The sequence below is a fragment of the Berghia stephanieae genome, chromosome 2 (assembly GCF_034508935.2).
Source record: "Berghia stephanieae isolate SIO BIC M18660-M18661 chromosome 2, UCSD_Bste_1.3, whole genome shotgun sequence".
Lineage (NCBI taxonomy): Eukaryota > Metazoa > Mollusca > Gastropoda > Nudibranchia > Aeolidiidae > Berghia > Berghia stephanieae.
Genome location: NC_088361.1, coordinates 120,793,392 through 120,812,801, shown reverse-complemented (window position 1 = coordinate 120,812,801; position 19,410 = coordinate 120,793,392). Strand labels below are relative to the sequence as shown.

The following is a 19,410-nucleotide window of genomic DNA, read 5'->3' as shown; positions in this document are numbered from 1 at the left end:
TGACGCTTCCTTAATTATAATTTAGCGGAGAAAACCTTTATAATAAAGGGGAGTGAAACATTCTCTCATCTAGACGTCTAGAAGTTATGACCGATTATGTGGCGAAAAATCTTATAAAGCGGTTAATAGGAAAAACTGTGACCAAAAAAACGTTTCTTCTTCTGTTCTGCAATTTTTATTTTCCTCAATTTCATGAAGATTTTGGCTGTGACCAGATGATGATCACTTCCAATGTCTGCCAATCGCCTGACTCTGACATTTTCTGTTGATCATAATGTGGTCTATCTGACTTTCTTTTTTTTCCGTCTGGTGATTTCCAGGTCAGTTTATGATTGTTCACAATGAGTAAATATCGTAATTTAATTCGACGTACGGTACTTTTTTTTAGTAGCCTGTAGCCTACTGCCCTGTACCTGCTCAAAATTGTTGATTTATTTCATCATGACTTATAAGTATTTCATCACTACTACCACCACCACCATCATTATCATCATCATCACAGTATGATCATTTTTCCTTATCATTATTACATAATCCGATTACGCTAGCATTACTCTTGACCTATTAAAAAAAAATGATGGCATTTTTATGCACCTCCGTTGGAGGTGTACAAAAACGCAGCGTTTTATGCACCTCCATTGGAAGTGTACAAAAATGCACTGTTTTTATGCACCTCCGTTGGCGGTGTAAAAAAACGCATCGTTTTTATGCACCTCGTTGGCCGTGATGGTAAATTAATGAAAATGTTGCTGCATACATCCGTGAGGTTTAAATAGTTTTAGATTGTAGTTTAGCACGCTGCTTAGTGATTACCAAAGTACGTTATACAATCATAATAAATTAATAATAACAAATAACTTTAAAATATCAAAGGTAAAAAGAAACATGGCACACAAATACTGATCTCAAATAAATAAATAATTTTAGAAAATTAAAATCGAATTTTGTCTTTAACATGCTAAAAAGTTTTTGGAAAACAACAACAACAACAACAAAAATATGTCCACAACGGAATCGAACCCAGTACTTTCAAATTTAGAGTCTGACAGCTTGTCCACTGGGCTACGGAGCCACCTGACTGTTCATCACACTTAATAAGTTCTTTCTAAAACATTATTTTACCTTTAATGCAACTTCTTTTTTCTGGTTTTATATTTCGATTTTTTTAGATTATTATTATTATTTTTATTTAAATTTATTAACAAAGACATCCTACAGATGTCACAATATAACTTTTGCCATGTCCAAATACAGAAACACAATATCGCTGATGAAATTGGGTAGAATTCGTAACAGAGGTGCATAAAAACGATCCGTTAAGATACACCGTCAACGGAGGTGCATAAAAGCACTACATTAAAAAATAGACTTTGTGAAACTTGTAGTCGTAGTCTTAGTAGAATTACTGTACTGTGAACTCATTTTTTTATACTTTTGAGGTGGTTAGAAAAGGAATTAAAAAATTCCTCGGTAATTTCCTGAAATTTTTAGGTGCTTTATTAAGAAGCACATTTATTGAAAATTTGAAATTTGTGACACATTTATTTTTCTTAACAAGTTGTCAATGAAAAGTGATATCAGCTCCCATCCCATAGCTGTATCTCTATCTTGCTATCTATAATCTATGACCAGGTTAGATTTAAGTAAAAATTACTATGTGTTTTGTATTTTTCCTCAGTTCCTCCAAGTTTATTCAGTGGGGCGGTCTGTAAGTCACCGTAAGATTTCTAACTCTGGCCTGTCAAAATCATCGGAATATAACCATGTCTTTCACAAAAATTGTCAGGCAGATCTCTTTATTTGCCAGGTAATCATCATAGTGACGCTTAACAACATTGTTATCTCTTAGTGCTTAGATTTTAATTTTACTTGAAGCACTGTTATGGATATCTTGTATTTGTGACTCACTATATCAATCTATTGTTATTTAATTGTCAATCATGTGCTCAAAATAAATATTTAAAGTCAAAATAATAATAATCAACATTATTATTATTATTATTATTATTATTATTATTATTATTATTATTATTATTATTATTATTATTATTATTATTATTATTATTATATTTTATCATATCATTGTATCATCATCATCATCATCATCATCATCATCATCATCATCATCATTATCATTTTTTTTATTATTATTATTATGATTGTTAGTAGTAGTAGTAGTAGTAGTAGTAGTAGTAGTAGTAGTAGTAGTAGTAGTAGTAGTAGTAGTAGTAGTAGTAGTTGTGGTACTACTTGTACTATTTGATAATTGTTATTCATTTTTGAAAGTAAAACAATGTTGCTCTAATTCTAATAATGCATAAATGAATCATTTCAATGGTCTATGGATTCTGTCAACTTTTCCAGCACAGGAATATGTCTAACAGGAACTTCTTTCAGACAGTCATTGACAATATCAAGCAAGACCTGAAAAAGAATAAAGAAATGAAAGTGAGATTTGCCATACTCTACCTCTTCTTCTTCTTCTTCTTCTTCTTCTTCTTCTTCTTCTTCTTCTTCTTCTTCTTCTTCTTCTTCTTCTTCTTCTTCTTCTTCGTCTTCCTCTTCTTCTTCGTCTTCCTCTTCGTCTTCCTCTTCTCTCTTTCTCTTCTTCTTCTTCTTCTTCTTCTTCTTCTTCTTCTTCTTCTTCTTCTTCTTCTTCTTCTTCTTCTTCTTCTTCCATGTTATTTTGAGACCCCAAAAGGGGTCTGTTTGAGGACTACGCTTGTGCCCAGCAGGTGTGACTTTTAAGTGGCCTCAACTTCCTACTGTCCCCAATTCATTTAGAGCCTTATGGTCTATGCCGTTTGACTTTATCCTGGTTTCTGTGGTATTGAATGGACAGTAAAATTGTTTGCTAGCCTTTAGTTAGGATGCCAGTCTGAAAAAAAGTACATTCCATCACACCTTAACGGCTTAGCCACTCAATTATTTTTGGTTAGCTCCCTTTGCTTGATCGGTGAATATTCTACACATTGAGTTATTACAGAGATAATATATAAAGAAATAATCTACTCTTGATATTTCCCTCTTTACAACTCTCATGATGTAATTTTTTTTTGTTATGTCCCTCGGATTTTGCAAGGTGGCTGTGTTATTTTCAACAGGAATGGTTTACCTCACACAGTGTATTTACCTGCCAGTATTGATTTTCAGATGTGAAATTGTGCTTGAGATAATTGTTTGTTTTGTTTTTATTTGTTTTACGGCCTTTTCGACACAATTTGGTCATTTCTCTACCAGTAAAACAGATGAATATGGGAAAGTAAAAAAAATTCTAGATTAACAATTAAAACCACGCAAGAAAAATTAAGACAATGGGGACTAGTTTAAAAAGGGAACAGAGATAAACTCATTTCATTAAAATTATTTCATTCAAAACTAAAGACAGAAAGCAATCTGGAAAAGGAAATTATTTAGGGGGGTTGAAGAAAAGGTAAGCTGCCTGTTCACTATGGATGGTCAAACAAGGCTTTCCAGTTGGGTTTCTTTGTTTGAAGCTTGAGAAATAAGCATTGAATAATGCAATGAATGTTTTAATTCATTTAGAGTAGATACTATAAGCAAAAAATTGAACCAACTCGAGGGCAAAGAATGACCCTTTTGTCAAATAATGCACTAAGACACACAAATTACAACATGTAAATCATAAAAATAAAAAACTAAATTATAAAAAGGTTATGATTTTTAAAAAAGTAATAATAAAATAGTGGTGCGATTAGGTAATTTACAAGCAAAAAGTTTTCATCCACTTTCAATCATGATTAAGAAAAAAGGTAGACATCAAAGTAATCTGAAATTCTTGATATAAGAATATTCAACATATCTTTCAAGATAAACAAGATTTCAAATGATCATTATTTATAATCCCTGAAGTTATTTTACCATGAAATAAGTGAAAAAGACGTGACTATGATCATAAATAATATGTCAATATAAATTCAAATCTTTTAGAGTCTTGTGTTAATAAATAAATTTTGAACAAATCTTTACTGCCCTTCTTTGTTGTAGTGGTAGCAGGCTATCATCTTGCCAAAACCAGGGGACAACACTCTTGGAGAAGCCTCAGGATAACTCTTGAGTAGATATTCTTTTTCTTAGTTCCTCTGATTATTGCAAACCTCACCAAAATTAAAACAGAAAACAAATCCACGAAACATTCATCTGTTTGTCTTCTTTTATTTTCTTCTTATACATTCATCACTTCCTGATTAAAAAAAAATACGACACCCTATTGTCCATTTTCATCCAGTATTAATATCGAAAGGAATGAATATTTACCTTCTACGCAACTGCTTCATTAGCCACTAGTAATTCTTATCGTTTTTACAAATTATCTGTCATGAAAGCATTAGAATAATTTGAATTTTAAGAAACAAACTGGTACAATTTGTTTTTTTCCAATATCAAAATCTCCAAAATATAACCATTTTCCCACATAGACACAATGGCAATGCGTCTTCAATTTTTTTTAACACATTGGACAATCCTCATGCAAAAAACAAATATTGCTACATTTGGTGTGTTACTTTTTATGCACATTTTAAGTCTGACTTTTTGATCTATTGTTGCTTGTATACGCGTTTGTGTTAGATTATAGACACATGCAATGAAAGACTGTTCTACATACTATACACGCATAGTTAAAACTCTCTCATTGTCTGACTAAAAGCAGCTCTCTTCACTTAAATCCCTTGTCAGAACATAGGTGGGGGAAGAGGGAGAGAGAGGGGAGGGAGAGTTGAATTCTTGCTTCTTTGTTGCTTAAAAGGACACAGACTTTCCACCCATGAGGTGAGAGGTGAAGGGTCAAGTTAAAGTATTAACCAATCAAATTCAAGTTTAATGTTTGTAGTATTCTAAGTATAGAAGGAGAAAAAACAAACCCATTCATGAACACACAGGCTTGTACACATGATTTATCGACCGTCGCTACCAGTTTCATCTCCCTTCTATCCTGATTCATGGACCAGCGTGTTACTGAGTTAAATGAAGTATAAATTTAACATGAATCCCCACTTTTTTTTCCTTAGGAAAGTATTGCAAAGTTTAAGCAGGAAACACAAAAGCTAGAGGAATCCGATGCTTTGAAAGAAGCCAGAAAAAAATTTGTAAGTATGGTACTCATATTTTAATGTCATCGATGAATAGTATAATATTCTTGATTAGAATGATTATGGAGCATGACTGTATTTCAGAGACATGAGGCCTAAGGAGCCTTTTATACCAGTTGCCTGTACCCATCAGGTAGGATGCTAGACCATAGCAAAGTACTTTCTGTTTAAATAAATCGAGACATATTTGCCAGTTGTGCACAGCACAGCAGTATCATCTTTGCCTTTTCACTTGGAAATACTAGGCTGAATACTCTTGTATGGCCTGAAGCAAGTTATCTCAATATAGTTCATGGGGCTTTCATCCTTCTTACAGTGATTCATAGTGATTCTTATCACTCAAAGAATAATATTCCTTAATTGGGATAAGGAAGTTTCAGAAAAAAGCAAAAAAAAAACAAAAAAAAAACCCAACAAAAAACAATAGTGACCTGGTATTGAAATAGGTCTCATTTTTAAAGAGGTAAGTGCTCTATCGACAGAGCTAACATACCCCTAAGATGGTACAGGTTCTGATAAATTGGATTGCTGCTGCTTGGTTGGAGTAGTATAACTATCACAAAGTTTTCTGGTTTAGGCCAGAATTTCAATTTCTGGTAGTCTGATATAGAAAATTCACAATTAAATAAGCAATATTTTCAAGATTGACAAATGGAACATATCTATTGTGGTTATTAATGGTATCGTTTTATTTTTTGGTTTCATTCATCATTTATTTTCACTTTCACGTATGTTGCCATCAAACTTTATGATTCATTGGCAGAAGCCCGAGAGTAAATAATCTTGATACTTCATGAGTTCTAGGTTTAATTAATTTTAGCCATTGCCACCCATGATTTTACTGTTTGTGATTAAAGATGGAAAGATTAGATTTGCAAACCACTCTTTCCAATACTTCTTTAAGGGTCAAAAGGGTCATGGGATGTCAGGTTTGAAGTTGTGTTCATTCAAGGCTACTTGTATTTTCCAATTATTAAGAAAAAATGTTAATTGTTTATGATTATTTTATTTGAGGGAACTTTTTATCTTAAGATATTTGTTAACTTCAGGTTTTGGATTAGAAAATACAGAACCAAATCGATTCTTTACTTTTTGTGTCCTGAAGTAGTTTGCCATCATCTGGTTTACATGTGGCAATGTTTTGTAAGTGGATAATTTATTTTTATGTCTTCTTTGATTGGATTATTTGAAACCCAGTTACTTGATCTTAGGTACCTCTGATTGGTTCATCTTTGTTTTAAATTATAAAAAAAATATTAATCTCAGGAATCCATTGAGGAAGAGACGATCAAGAGCTCTGCTGCTCTCAAAAAGACGTATGGAGATATTAAAGAGAAATTGTCAGAGGTAAGCACAGTCATAGTGAGATGAATAGTTTTGAACTACAGCTACAGCTCTCTGCTTCATTGTTTTTAGTAATGACTTAGAGGTATGATTTAATAAAAGAAACTTCTCTTGGTTTGGTGATATCATTTTTTCCCCTTTATTTACAAATTCATCTGTTTATTATGATATAAAACATTTAAATAGTTAGAATAGAATTTTATTTTGATTCCATCTTGGGTGGTTTCACTATGTATAATGTTCTCTGTGTGTAAATTACATTTTGGACATTTGCGAAGAATCCAAGAATATATTTATTGGTGTGTGGTGTACCATATTCTATTGTAACCTAATAATTTAAATGAATTGTCAATCAAATTTATGCTTCTTTATAATTTGGTTATTTATTGGACACAGCTGTATTGTTTGCTAGAATGTTATATGTAATTAGGTGTTCAATTTTTTCCTTGTAACATTGTGAATGGATAGTGAATGGTTGGGTGTCTATGATTCCCAAAAACTCTACAATCTTTGGGTGGTTTTTAACACATATTCACTGGACTTTTGTGAATAATTATCAGGCAATAAGCAGTAAAAGATATTGTACAAATATTAAAAGTGACTTGTCTTGTATAGAATAGAAATTTGTTCCATAAATGATCAGCCATGGAATTGATAAAGCATTACGATGCTCATTGATGAAGTTGTGGAAATTTGCTTTATAAATGTGTACATTTTGTACATTTTTTCTCTTCTATTTATCATCATATACAGACTGTTGAAGAGGCGCAGAAGGCGGAGTTTGTCAAGAAGGGAATGGACACAGCATCCAAAGCATCTGAAGCCATTTTGAAATCAGGACAAGCCATCGGGCAGAGTGATGCTTTCAAACAAATATCTCATGTAAGGGGTGACAGTAATAGCTAATCTTCCTTCTATGGTAATTGAAATAACTGATATTTAATTTGTTTGAAGAAAATACATTTCTAATTATATAACCAAAATTAAAAGAAAAAAGGAAAAAAAAACATGGTTGATGTATAAGGATATTTCTGAGATGATGTTGCTGCTGATGTAAGAAGAGGAGGTGGACAATATTGCATTGTCATTATTTGCTAATAATGATAATAAAAGGACTTTTTGCTCTTGGAAAAACAATAATCTATTCTCCCCATGTCATTTCATTCAGAAGACAGTTGGGGTCAATCATCATCATTAAAAATCACTCAATTAAAATAGCAAAAAAAAAACATACACACACACGCACGCACAAACACACTCACACACACACACACCTCCAAATACCAACCCTTTTGGGTTTTTTTTTAATGTTGATAAATAAGATGATGATAATAATGATAATGATGATGATGATAATATTAATAATATTAATAATAATAATAATAATAATAATAATAATAATAATAATAATAATAACATAGCTGCCAACCGTTCCAATCTGGAGGAAAAGAAAAAAATATTATATAAAAAAAAAGTTGGTCAAGGATTGAGAAGACCTTCACAGGGCATTGGTCTGACTTGAGGTTGAATTCAAATTGTGAAAAAAAAAAATGAAGAATCTCTTCACTCTCCATAATTGAGCAATGGTTCTCACTGAGCAAAGGCGTACTCTTTTGGTAAAAAGAAGTGTGAAGACTGTCTTATTTTATGTTAGGGCTCACCTTTTCTCATTCTAGTTGTGATCATGAAAGGTTTTTCAGTCAAGTGAGGAAAAATAAGCTTGCTTTTAGAGGATCTATGTGCACAGAGATGTTAGGTGGCCTGCTTATCATTGCCAGATTCTACTCCTTGTATGAAGCAGCATTACTACAGAATTCCTCAAGAGGCCAAAAGCTGCTACAAAAGAAGCAGTGAAACAGCAGTCGATGTAATATTGGACCGTTTATATGTCCTTGCTTATCCCAGGATTATTATTTTTTTGACCAGCGAATTAAAATAAGGAACAGACAAACAGAATGTAATGTTTAGCAATCTCCATCAAGATTATATTTTTTAATGATCCAAACATGCTGTCTTTTAGGTCATGACGGTAGTGCATGTCAGCATGTCCTGTTTTAGCTCTATGACAAGTTGGCGGTTATCTAATAATAATGATAATAATAGTAATAATGATAATATAATAATGATAATAATAATTATAATGATGATGATAATAATTATAGTAAAAATAATTATTTAAAAAAAACTGATAAATGAAAATAAAAAATAGTCCTTCAAAGCCATAAGGCCCATGGAGCAGGAGTTTATCCCGATTTCTTAAGCACGAATGGTTAATAGTAATTGCCTGCTACCCATTGGATAAGAAAGTGCTTTCCACCAGATCTAACAAACAGATCTAAGCTAGCCAATCTGGGGTCAGAAAAAATCTGGACTTCACCTGGGATCAATCTTGGTCCCTTTGTGAATTTGCTCTACCAACTGAGCTATTGGCTCCAATAATCATAATGATGATATTACAGTTTGTTTCTAAAGTGCCCAATTTGGAAATATATCAGCTCTAGACTTTAAGTTAAATCTTCTTCAACTCATTTGCTTTCCTGTCGACATCTCTGACATTTTGTAAATTACATATTTGTGACTGACTGTCTCAAGACAGTATTATTTTAATGTGAATCTGATGCTCCAAAATTAATTTCAAGCTTTACTTTCAAAATCTCTAGTTGAAATGAATGCCTTTATTAAGTAGAGTCAATTTTGTTTCTTAAAATTCATAAAACTTGAATCTGCTAATTCGGATTGCCACAGAGGTCAGATTTATGTGCCATTTTCCTACTTACACCATTTCAAGCTAACTTGTTTCATCTTGGAACAAGACTATTAGCTGAGTCATAATGACTAAACCAAATTATTTTTTTCACTCACATTTTGATTTTGGTATTATATTGCGATGAGCAACATTTTGAAAAATGAATTTAAAGTCTGAATATGCCAAATTTGTCAATTTTTAGGTAAAATATAATTTTTGTCATCTGATTTTGCAGAAAACAAATTGAAGCAAAGGCATGGTCTGGGGGAGCATTTTGAAAGATGCAGTCAGTGCAACCCAGAGCTCGCTTGTCAAACAATATGAATTGTCTATTAACCCCTTTACAAGGGGACTGAATTCCTTACATCTCTTAATTTCTTGCAGTTTTTATCTTGCTATAGCTGCAGACCAAACCGGTTTTGGATAGAAAGCAAGTTAGCGGGTGGTTGGATGGGAGCATCACCCTTGAATCATATACCTATGATGTTCGCATGGGTGTACGATCCGATAGTGATGTCGTTTCTTCTTCTCTTTACTAGCCTATCCTGCTTCTTTGGTTTGTGATTGTATTTTTGACAGGGGATATTTTTTTTTCTGTAAATCTTCTGCCTGTTTGTTCTTGGTTATTTATAATTTAGCTTATGATATCTTTAGGTTATGATTTTGATTTACATTTGTACTATTTTTGTTAGATTGCTTGTTTTTTTTTGTTTCAGCGGTCTCTCATATAACCTCAATTGTGTTGGAAGAGACCTAAAGCAACAAACAAACAAACAAAAGCAAGTTAACTCATGTCAAAGCATAACTGGTGGATTTCCTTTTCACCATGCTTTTGAAATGAGAATAGGAAGTTTTAAAAGAAAATATTTTTTTTAATGAATGCTTTGCTATGAAATAAGACATGGCAAACATGAGGTTGCATGTTGGTTTGCAAGTTTGCGAAAGGTTAAAAATAAAACAACAGAGATTGATTGTGTTTTTAAATTTTTAAATTTTTTTTTTCATTCAGGGCGTGAAAGCAGCCAAAGATGAGTTTGACAGTGTTACCCTATCTAGAGCCAGACACTACAAAATACCAGGTATTATTTATATAATATATAGCAAAGTGGTATGCCACTATACTGGTTGAAGCCTGTCGAGTTTGACAGGAATAGAATCTTAACTTCTTAATTTATCCTACATGGCTGATTCTACTGGGCATATTTCAGGATTTACTTTTTCAGACCAAATTTGGCAAATATTCAAAATGGTTGAATAGTATGATTGCATTTCTCTAGTAGTAGTAGTAAGCTTCGCAGTCTGAATGACGCTTGCTTTCTCTAATAATATAACTGCAACATGGCAAGGTATGGGTCACACACGCCTTGCTGATTTTTCTTACAAAGTTAGCCCCATCCCTGAGTTAACTTAAAGCAAAATCGATGGCACAAACTTTGCTGTTTCATGTAACTGCAGCGTTCTTATGCTGAAGCAACATTCTAAAATATTCTTTACTGAGATATAGAAATAGTTTTGCAGGGATTTATTTTTTGTTTGACCATCTCCTATGCAATGTATTGTGAGACAAAACTATCCAGTTAGACTTGAGTACTTTTGTACAATAATCCTAGGTTGAGGATCACAGCATGTCACTGGGGTGTATGGCCAATGGTGTCATGCATTATGTTTTTTATTTTATGAGAGTCGACTTTTTATTCTCTTGTTCATTATCTCTCAGTTATATATATCCTATGTAAATGTATTGATCCATTTTATCTATGAATCAAATATATATATATATTAGATATTGTAAATGATACAAATCTTATTTCATTTCTGACAAAGATCCTGGAAGACTGATTTTTGTCTCAGACTCAACATAGAGCTATATTTTCTTTATCATCATCTACTTCTGTACTCCCTTTATCTAAGTCTATCGCCTTTCATTTCCTGGAGCTTAAATGACTCGTTTGTGTTGCAAGCACCCTTAACCATGTCATAATAAAAATCAATTAAATGATTGGTCCATGCCTGCCAACCTTTCTGCTTTTCGCGGAATCATTCCTATTTTTACTCTTCCAATCACCATTCCACGATTATATCTAAAATTCCGATTTTGAAAAAAAAAAAAAGTGATTTGGTAAGAAAGGGTGGGGATGAGGAAGGGATTGCGTAAAAGGATGCAAGTAAGAAAATGAATTGTCCTCCCTTCCCCCTTCCCCATACCATTACCTAACAAATGTTATCCGGTTTGCCAGAATAGCCCTTTTATGTGTTTAGTGACAAAGTTGGTAATTTTGAGAGGGAATTATCCATTTGTAACAAATTCCTGTTTTCTGACATTCTGAATGCAAAGGGTTTGCAGGTTTCTTGGTTCCTTGAATATCAGTTTTTTTTTTTGTAGCAGCACTGTAGTTAGATGATTCACATATGTTAAATTCAGCTGAACTCCTTGTGAAATTGAATACCTTATCGGATGTCTAGTAAGTTGCATTTTTTTATGATAATTTTTTTTGTTTTGCAACAGACAAGTTACAAAAGAGATCAGATTTCTCTATGAGACCGAAAGAAGAAAGAGAGATGGAGGCAGATGAGTAAGTATTAATCAATCCATATACATTTGATCTTTTGCAGGTTAAAACCTTAAAGGTTACAAGATTTATACAAGAAGGTACCAATGTGTTCTTGACATTAATAACATGTGAGCTAAATTGATGTTCAAACTGGCAATAATATTATGATCCTGAACATTGAGATTAATGCCCATTATTTTTCTACAAATATACCCAGGTTTTTTATGGTAGTTTTTCTCTTATTTATTTTCTGAAAATTCATGGTGTAAAAATCTTGAGTATTATGGAGTATATTCAGATTTATATGAAGAATGATCTTTGTTTAATTAATAAAAACATAAAATTGTTTTGTAGAGAGCTTGAGTTAAAAAAAATCTATTTTTCTGCTGGTTAACACACCATTTTGGGAAAATACCGAAAGTGCTTGGTAAGGAAAGAGTTAAGCAGTGGGTGAAGTTCGTTGACAGTTTTGCATTCAATTTATTTGAAGAAAAAGCAGAGGGTGAAGGGAATTAAGTAGAGAGGGTGAGTGCCTTGACAGGTTTTACAGTCAATTTATATGAGGAAGAAGCAGAAGATGAATTCATTTATCAAGTGTTGAATATAGTTACCATTGTTTATTCCTCCCCCTCCTCCCAATCTCCTGCCCAGAGAGTCAACAGGGGTGGTTTTACACAAAGATTCCAAGTTTTATCAAAGTTGGCAGAATTTCAAAGACAACAACCAATATGTTAATAGTAAGTGTTGTAGTTAAATGATTTGTGATGTAGAAATAAATTCAAATGTTTATCAGAGCAATTTTATAATACTTGTTATTAGTGATCCTACTCCTCACCTTGCCCTCGGCCTAGTATAGAGCTGGAACAGAGATAAAAATTGAATTTAAGGATTACCAAATCTGTTTGCTTGTTATTAATTAATTATTTTTTTTGGCAATTAATTAAATTACCTTTATTTTAAAAAATAAAAGTGTATAAATATAAGTCAAATGTCATTATTTAGGATTTAAAATCAATTATCACCCCTGGGGTCACCACGACATGATACCAGATTGAGGCAGTGGATAAAATACTGTCTTGACTTGTCATCAGGCTTATGATATAGATTTTTATTTGACATTTGGGCCTGCCAGGATGGTATATTTTAGATTAGTAATAGTCTTACAAAATGATATGTTTTTTTTCTTCACGTCATACAAGATTTTGATTGATTAATTCTTGCTTTGTGATATTTATGAATTGATGAGTAATCATTTTCTTCTTACCCAGAATTATTTGATCTCAAAGTTAAATACGATGAGAGTGATAATGCCATGATACGTGCCACACGATTTTTCACTGACAAAGTGGGACATGTATTTGGTAAGTTTATCTGAAGAATGTCTCTGATTGATTGTTGATTTGAATTAATGTATGGTTGAGGAAAATCCAGTGTTAAACATCAATGCTTATGTTAACCCGTTGAAAATGCCTATAAAATATGTTTTTAAAAAAATTATCCAGATTCAAATCTTTTTCCTATATTCAGATTTTCTTTTCACTCACCAACAGATTATATTCTTATAGCTAGAATTATATGGGAAAGGGTTGTAAATTGGATTATATGTCTGTTACTCGTCATATCCTGTCAAGATACCTTTTAAAATTTTGGTTCGGACACATGTACAGAATTAATTGATAAATCCCTCTCAAGTTTTGAAAAAGACTTTAAGCCAAAACTTCAAACTATTGTGTACCCATCTACAATAATTGTATTTGTATTTATCTACTCAATGTGATGTAGCCACTATCCCTTTCCCACTTGTACTGACTTGCCTGATACTACCATCCAGTATCAGACCATGCTAAACATTGATTGGCTTTTGTAACAAGACCGGGCTTCATTCTGCGTTGGCATAGAGACTTCAGCCTTGAGACATTTCTACTCCTTTTATTTATTTACTTTATTTTTAAAATAAAGAATTCATTTTTTTTATTTCGCTCACCAGGTGGAATGTTTACCAAAACTGAAATGTCTGAGGTGCTGACAGAAATTTGTAAAATTGAGCCAAATTTTGACAGGGAGAAATTTGTCAGACAATGTGAGAAGGTGATCATTCCAAATATCCTTGAGGTAATTGTTTACTTCTTTAATTACAATAGACTATTGAAATAATAATAATAATAATAATAATAATAATAATAATAATAATAATAATAATCTTTATTGTCCAAATAGGCAATTATTGTTTGGTTACAACTCTTGTAATAGGCGAAAAAAGTAATTAAAATATTGGTAATAATGATGATAATAATACTGATAGTAATGATGATAATAATAATAAAATAATATACTAATAATAATAATCATAATAATAATAAGAAGAAGAAGAAATCGGTTTTAAGCCAGAATTGTTTAGAAGCTAAATAATATAAGATTTGGATTTAGTTAATATGATGATTTCTTGGGGAGGGTGACAATAATTTCTATACATACGAAAAGCTACACATTTATATATCTGATTATTTCAATTTGAAATAATAAAGTCTAACAGCCACTAAACTGCTCCTTTTACAGAATTGCAATCATTCAAATTATGGCAAAATCAGTCATGAGATTTAAAAACTTTTTAAAAACTCATACATGGTTTCCTCGAACCAATTTCACCCAGATAATGTTAAAAAAATTAGATTAATTAACTTTCTTGTGACTGAGGTTTTCTTACCTCTACAAGCGTTGAAAACTGTTTTCAGGATATTTTCAATTTGAAATAACCCAAAAATATTTGCTAGGCTACGCCACTGAATGCAACTTTGTTATGATTATTTTTTGACACCTGAAAAAGAATAAACACACCCTTACTGTAAACACTTTAAAGGACATCGGCATTGTGAGGAAACTATTTGGTCTACCACTATTGGTATTCAAAATTCATTATTGCGGCCCCAAGAACAACTCTGAAAAACCTGTTTTCTAGTGGCTGGTGGTGTTTAATGTTTGGAATCACACAGTTCTTTCTAAGCAAATGGTCATAAAACACATTTTCACAGATTTTGCTTGCTGCTAAGACATTCTGACATTGACCTTATTTAGTCCCTGATAAAAAAGAACAGAAACACTTCAACTGCATGAGGAACTGAATTATCCTGATTCACCAATGAGCTTATTATAATATCTTTGTTTAAGTCAAGTAGTCGTGGTGCAGCATACAAATATGTGGTGGTGGGTGGTGTGGTGGTGTTGTTGTCATTATTATTATCATCATCATCGTCATTGGTCATCATCATCATCATCATCATTGATTTTATTGTTTTCTTTCCAATCCAAGGCAATGAATCGAGGTGACTTGGAGGTCCTGAAGGATTGGTGTTTTGAAGCGGTAAGGTTTATATGATTTCTTGACATTATGTCAAGTAAACAATTTCTGAAGTACGTAATCCCATGATGTAGTGGGTCATAAGGCCATGGGTCTGAATCTCAACTGAGCTGTTTTCTTTTATGTACTTAAAATTTTTATGGCTTTTAGACATTGTTTTAGTGCCCTATCCCATGTTAAATACAAAAGAGCAATCTTACTGTTAATTTTGAGACCTTTTTACTGATTTAAAGTGCTAACTTTGGTGATCCAGACAATTCTGTAAACTGGAGAAATTGCTGGGAGTGGAGGTGTCCCGATTACATAGATATAGCTGTTTATTTATCTCCTTTAATATATTATTTGTTCTTTTCAGCCTTATAACACACTAGCTCATCCCATAGAACAAGCAAGAAAGGCTGGATACATTCAAGATTCCAAAGTTCTAGATGTTTCACATGCAGATGTAAGCACATGGTTTATGTTTTACAGTAATGCATACCAACCATTTGGTGGATATGTCTCATCTGCCAGTCTAGGTGATTCTCGAGTGAGATCACATGATATCCAGTCAGTTGTCATCTATCCATATTTAACAGTGTTGACAAATTTGGAATTAGGCAGACACTCCAAACCCAAGTTTAGAATATAAAGCAATCTGCAAGCAATTAAATTCTCTGCGTAGATTTTTGTGTTCTGATTTAAAACACAACACAATCAGCAACATTGGATAATGAATTTAAACGGATACGATTACTCAAAGTTTGCAACAAAAAAAAGTGGAGCCGATTGTGGTTATTCATTGACTGTGAAAATGGCCAATTTTGAAACCAACCACAGCAACATGTTACTTAGGTGAAAGATGAAAACTGGTCGGCAGTCGCTCAAAGTTATAAGCTCAATTTTTTAAAGACCTTCGAGATAACAAATTGTTGAGTAATATCAAAACAAAACTGACAACTGAGAGAAAAACGTGAAAAATCGCACGTTTTGAGAAAACCGAGTTTCTTTCAAGAGCGCAAAGTTAGCTGTTTAATTCTATATTCTAGGCCTTTTTCAGCCCTTATAAAAAGAAAAAAGAAATATAGGTGCCCTCAGGTGTTGTATGTTCAAACGGCCGATATCATTTGAAAGGCTAGCTTAAGCACTTTGAAATATGACAATTTATTGCTCATCAGAGTCGATCGTTTTCAAGATATCAGAATTTGAATATGACCACCCTCGAAATCCATAAATTTTCACCAACTCATTTTTACTTCTACCCCCTTTCTTCACTTCAATGTCTCATCAAACAAAATAAACAACCACATACATGAAATCACATTCAAAATAAAGATTAAAAAATGGTCTTTGGTTAAATATATTTTTTTTTGCCACTTTTTTAAATGTTTGCCAAAATGATTTCATAGATTGTTCTTATCTTCGCAAGCACTAAGCTTCTGGCCTTTGATGCTACACTGAGACTTGAGGACATTATTACATTCATGGTTGAGTTGTAAATGACTGTCTGGGTGGGGTTCCCTACCTCCCATAATGGGCAGGGAGGTACTTGCTGTGTCTTCTATACCCCTATACATGTTTTCCAATTGCTTTCTGTCTTTGTCTTGGAATGAGATTACTTAGTTTTGTCCTGACTCTGACCGGAGACCTTGGCTGGGAGGGAAACAGTCAAATGTATTGTTATAGTTTTGAGAGATGATATTTTTTTCCCTTGTAAATCATCTCTCTGTTATGTACTGTTATTTTTTTGTTTTTAACATATGATTTGTAAACATTTGAGTGTGTTCCTCTTAGTTGGTTCTTGTGCTGGTATCTGGATGAGACTTTTAGGTGATCTCAAACTAAGTACACTGGTGGTGTGCTCTTGGAATCTGCATCTGTTCCCTATTTGAACCATTTCCCCTTTGTCTTACTTTTCCCTAAAGTCTGTGTAATTGTACGTCTCAATGTTTTTACTATCCAATTTTCTTCCTTTTTACTGGCGCTGATATGACCTACATGTTTCAAGGGCCGTAAAACGCTTAAAAACAAAACAAAACGTAAATGACTGTAATATATTTTATATCTATTTTTTTACCCTAATTTTTCTTGGCACCCCCTCCCTCCTGCCTAATATATGTTTCAATTTTTTTAGCGATGATTTCATTGTAAGATCATCTCCTTATTTATATTTTGTTATTTAATGATAATTTGTGTGTGTTTATTTTCTGGGGATCCTTTGGGTGGTCTGAGACTGAACTTTAACCTTACAATTTTCTTTTCATCACCGATGTCGAATTGCTGAAAATCAAACATAGAAACTGAACTGTTATATTGAAAATGAGATCCTTAATTGAATATTTGACTTTATTTTTCCACCCCAATGGCAGATTTGTCATATATTGTGGTATGACTGGAAGGTCAAGGAATTGAGTCCTGCTCTGAACAGTGCATTGTGAGTCCTTGGAATAGGCTCTTTACTCAGATTGTCTCACTGTGCTCAGGAGTAAAATGAGTAACCGATTGTTAATAGCGTTGTCTCTGTAAAAAAAAAAATGTAATATCACCTTACGGGCATTATGTCTCGTCCTACATGTTAAGTGTTGCTGTTTGCTAGGGACCCATTGTAAAGAGCTTTTGGCGTGTTTAGCGGATACTTCGCTGATTATTAATGCTCTAGAAAATGCACAATAAATGAAACTCAACTAGCATCATATCCCATTCTGGATCTGTTTTACATGATTCAATCTGATTCTTAAACCTTTAACTGTTTCCAGGTAGTTGCAGGGAAGATAATGGAGCAGGGTCCTGTCCTAGTCATCAGCTTCAATGCCCAACAAATCTCAGTAGTACGAGACAGTAAGGGACAAGTTGTTGAAGGGGATCCGGTAAGTTGGGTTCTTTTCTTCTTTCTATAAGTATAATTTAATCTTAGCCGAGTGTTGTATTATTGACACTTTTTTTTGGAGAGAATAAAGAAATCATATATTGATAATGATTTGGTTCGACTATGTGTTTTGTTGAGCAAAACAATTTATCATAATAGATACGAACTGGTCATGACTGTAAAACAATTATTCTTTACTGTTTTCCGTTTATAAAATGTCTCTTTTAGCCAGTATTAGGATTTGATATATTTGGCAAGTTAAGAGAGTTCGGGTCCATACGGCTTTTAGAAGCTCAGATAAAATAACCTCAAACAAAAAGATGCATTTATAATTTTTTTGTTTGGTGTTTATTACTTTTTTTTTCCCCCAGAAAAGCTATTGCTGATTACAATATATGGTAATGACATGTTTTGGTGGGAATGTTACTAAATATTTTCACTTTTTTGTGAACAGGATTTTTATTTCCTTGAATTGGTTTGAAGTATCGATAATTGCATCAAATGCAGTTGCCTCATCCCAATGCGAGTTGTAGATGCTTCATTGACCCCCCCTTTTTTTTTTTGTTGATAAACATCAAAGTTCATTTACATTTCTCCTTTATATTCTTTTTACTCAGGACAAAATATTACGTATCATGTATGTTTGGGCTTTGTGTCGAGACCAAGAGGAATTTGACCCCATGGCAGCCTGGAAACTAATGGATATTTCAGCCAGCACTTCTGAGCAATGGTTATAACAGTAGGAAATAGTTATTTTTTTTGTACATAGATCAAGTGATAATTATTGATTGATAATAAAAAAGAATTATATGGTTTTGACCCACTCAAATGTTGTGTTTTTGTTGCTTTACTAATTTAATAGATATTCTATGTTTGGTGGAAACAGTAGTTTCAAATATTTTTAATTATATGGAAATGTAATGATATAATGGGCGGGTGGTTGGATGGGAGCATCACCCTTGAATCATATACCTATGATGTTCGCATGGGTGTACGATCCGATAGTGATGTCGTTTCTTCTTCTCTTTACTAACCTATCCTGCTTCTTTGGTTTGTGATTGTATTTTTGACAGGGGATATTTTTTTTCTGTAAATCTTCTGCCTGTTTGTTCTTGGTTATTTATAATTTAGCTTATGAATCTTTAGGTTATGATTTTGATTTACATTTGTACTATTTTTGTTAGATTGCTTGTTTTTTTTGTTTCAGCGGTCTCTCATATAACCTCAATTGTGTTGGAAGAGACCTAAAGCAACAAACAAACAAAAAAATGATATAATGTAATAGTTTATTTATACACATAATGCTCTAAGGCACTACACATACAAACAATAGGTAACACAAAACGCATAACTATTTCTACTCAAAAGCTTGCCTGAAAATTAATGTTTTCAAAGAAGAAGAAAGCAGTCCTTCTAAGTGTGGTTCTTGACTTCCCATAATGGACAGGGAGGTACTT

The 19,410-nt window shown here is 32.8% G+C and overlaps 1 protein-coding gene across 1 annotated transcript in view; it reads left to right on the top strand.

Annotated features, from left to right (window-relative positions):
• LOC144966450 (mitochondrial import inner membrane translocase subunit TIM44-like) overlaps positions 1-18,782 on the top strand; it is a 23,345-nt gene extending 4,563 nt beyond the window's left edge. The window contains exons 3-16 of the mRNA XM_078902981.1: positions 1,679-1,807; positions 2,365-2,448; positions 5,031-5,108; positions 6,378-6,458; positions 7,209-7,337; positions 10,211-10,280; positions 11,708-11,774; positions 12,405-12,490; positions 13,022-13,114; positions 13,741-13,865; positions 15,061-15,111; positions 15,464-15,553; positions 17,844-17,954; positions 18,571-18,782. Coding sequence (XP_078759107.1) covers positions 1,679-1,807; positions 2,365-2,448; positions 5,031-5,108; positions 6,378-6,458; positions 7,209-7,337; positions 10,211-10,280; positions 11,708-11,774; positions 12,405-12,490; positions 13,022-13,114; positions 13,741-13,865; positions 15,061-15,111; positions 15,464-15,553; positions 17,844-17,954; positions 18,571-18,690 — 1,314 coding nt within the window. The 3' untranslated portion in view covers positions 18,691-18,782. The remainder of the gene's footprint in view (positions 1-1,678; positions 1,808-2,364; positions 2,449-5,030; positions 5,109-6,377; positions 6,459-7,208; positions 7,338-10,210; positions 10,281-11,707; positions 11,775-12,404; positions 12,491-13,021; positions 13,115-13,740; positions 13,866-15,060; positions 15,112-15,463; positions 15,554-17,843; positions 17,955-18,570) is intronic.
• Positions 18,783-19,410: the final 628 nt, after the last annotated feature.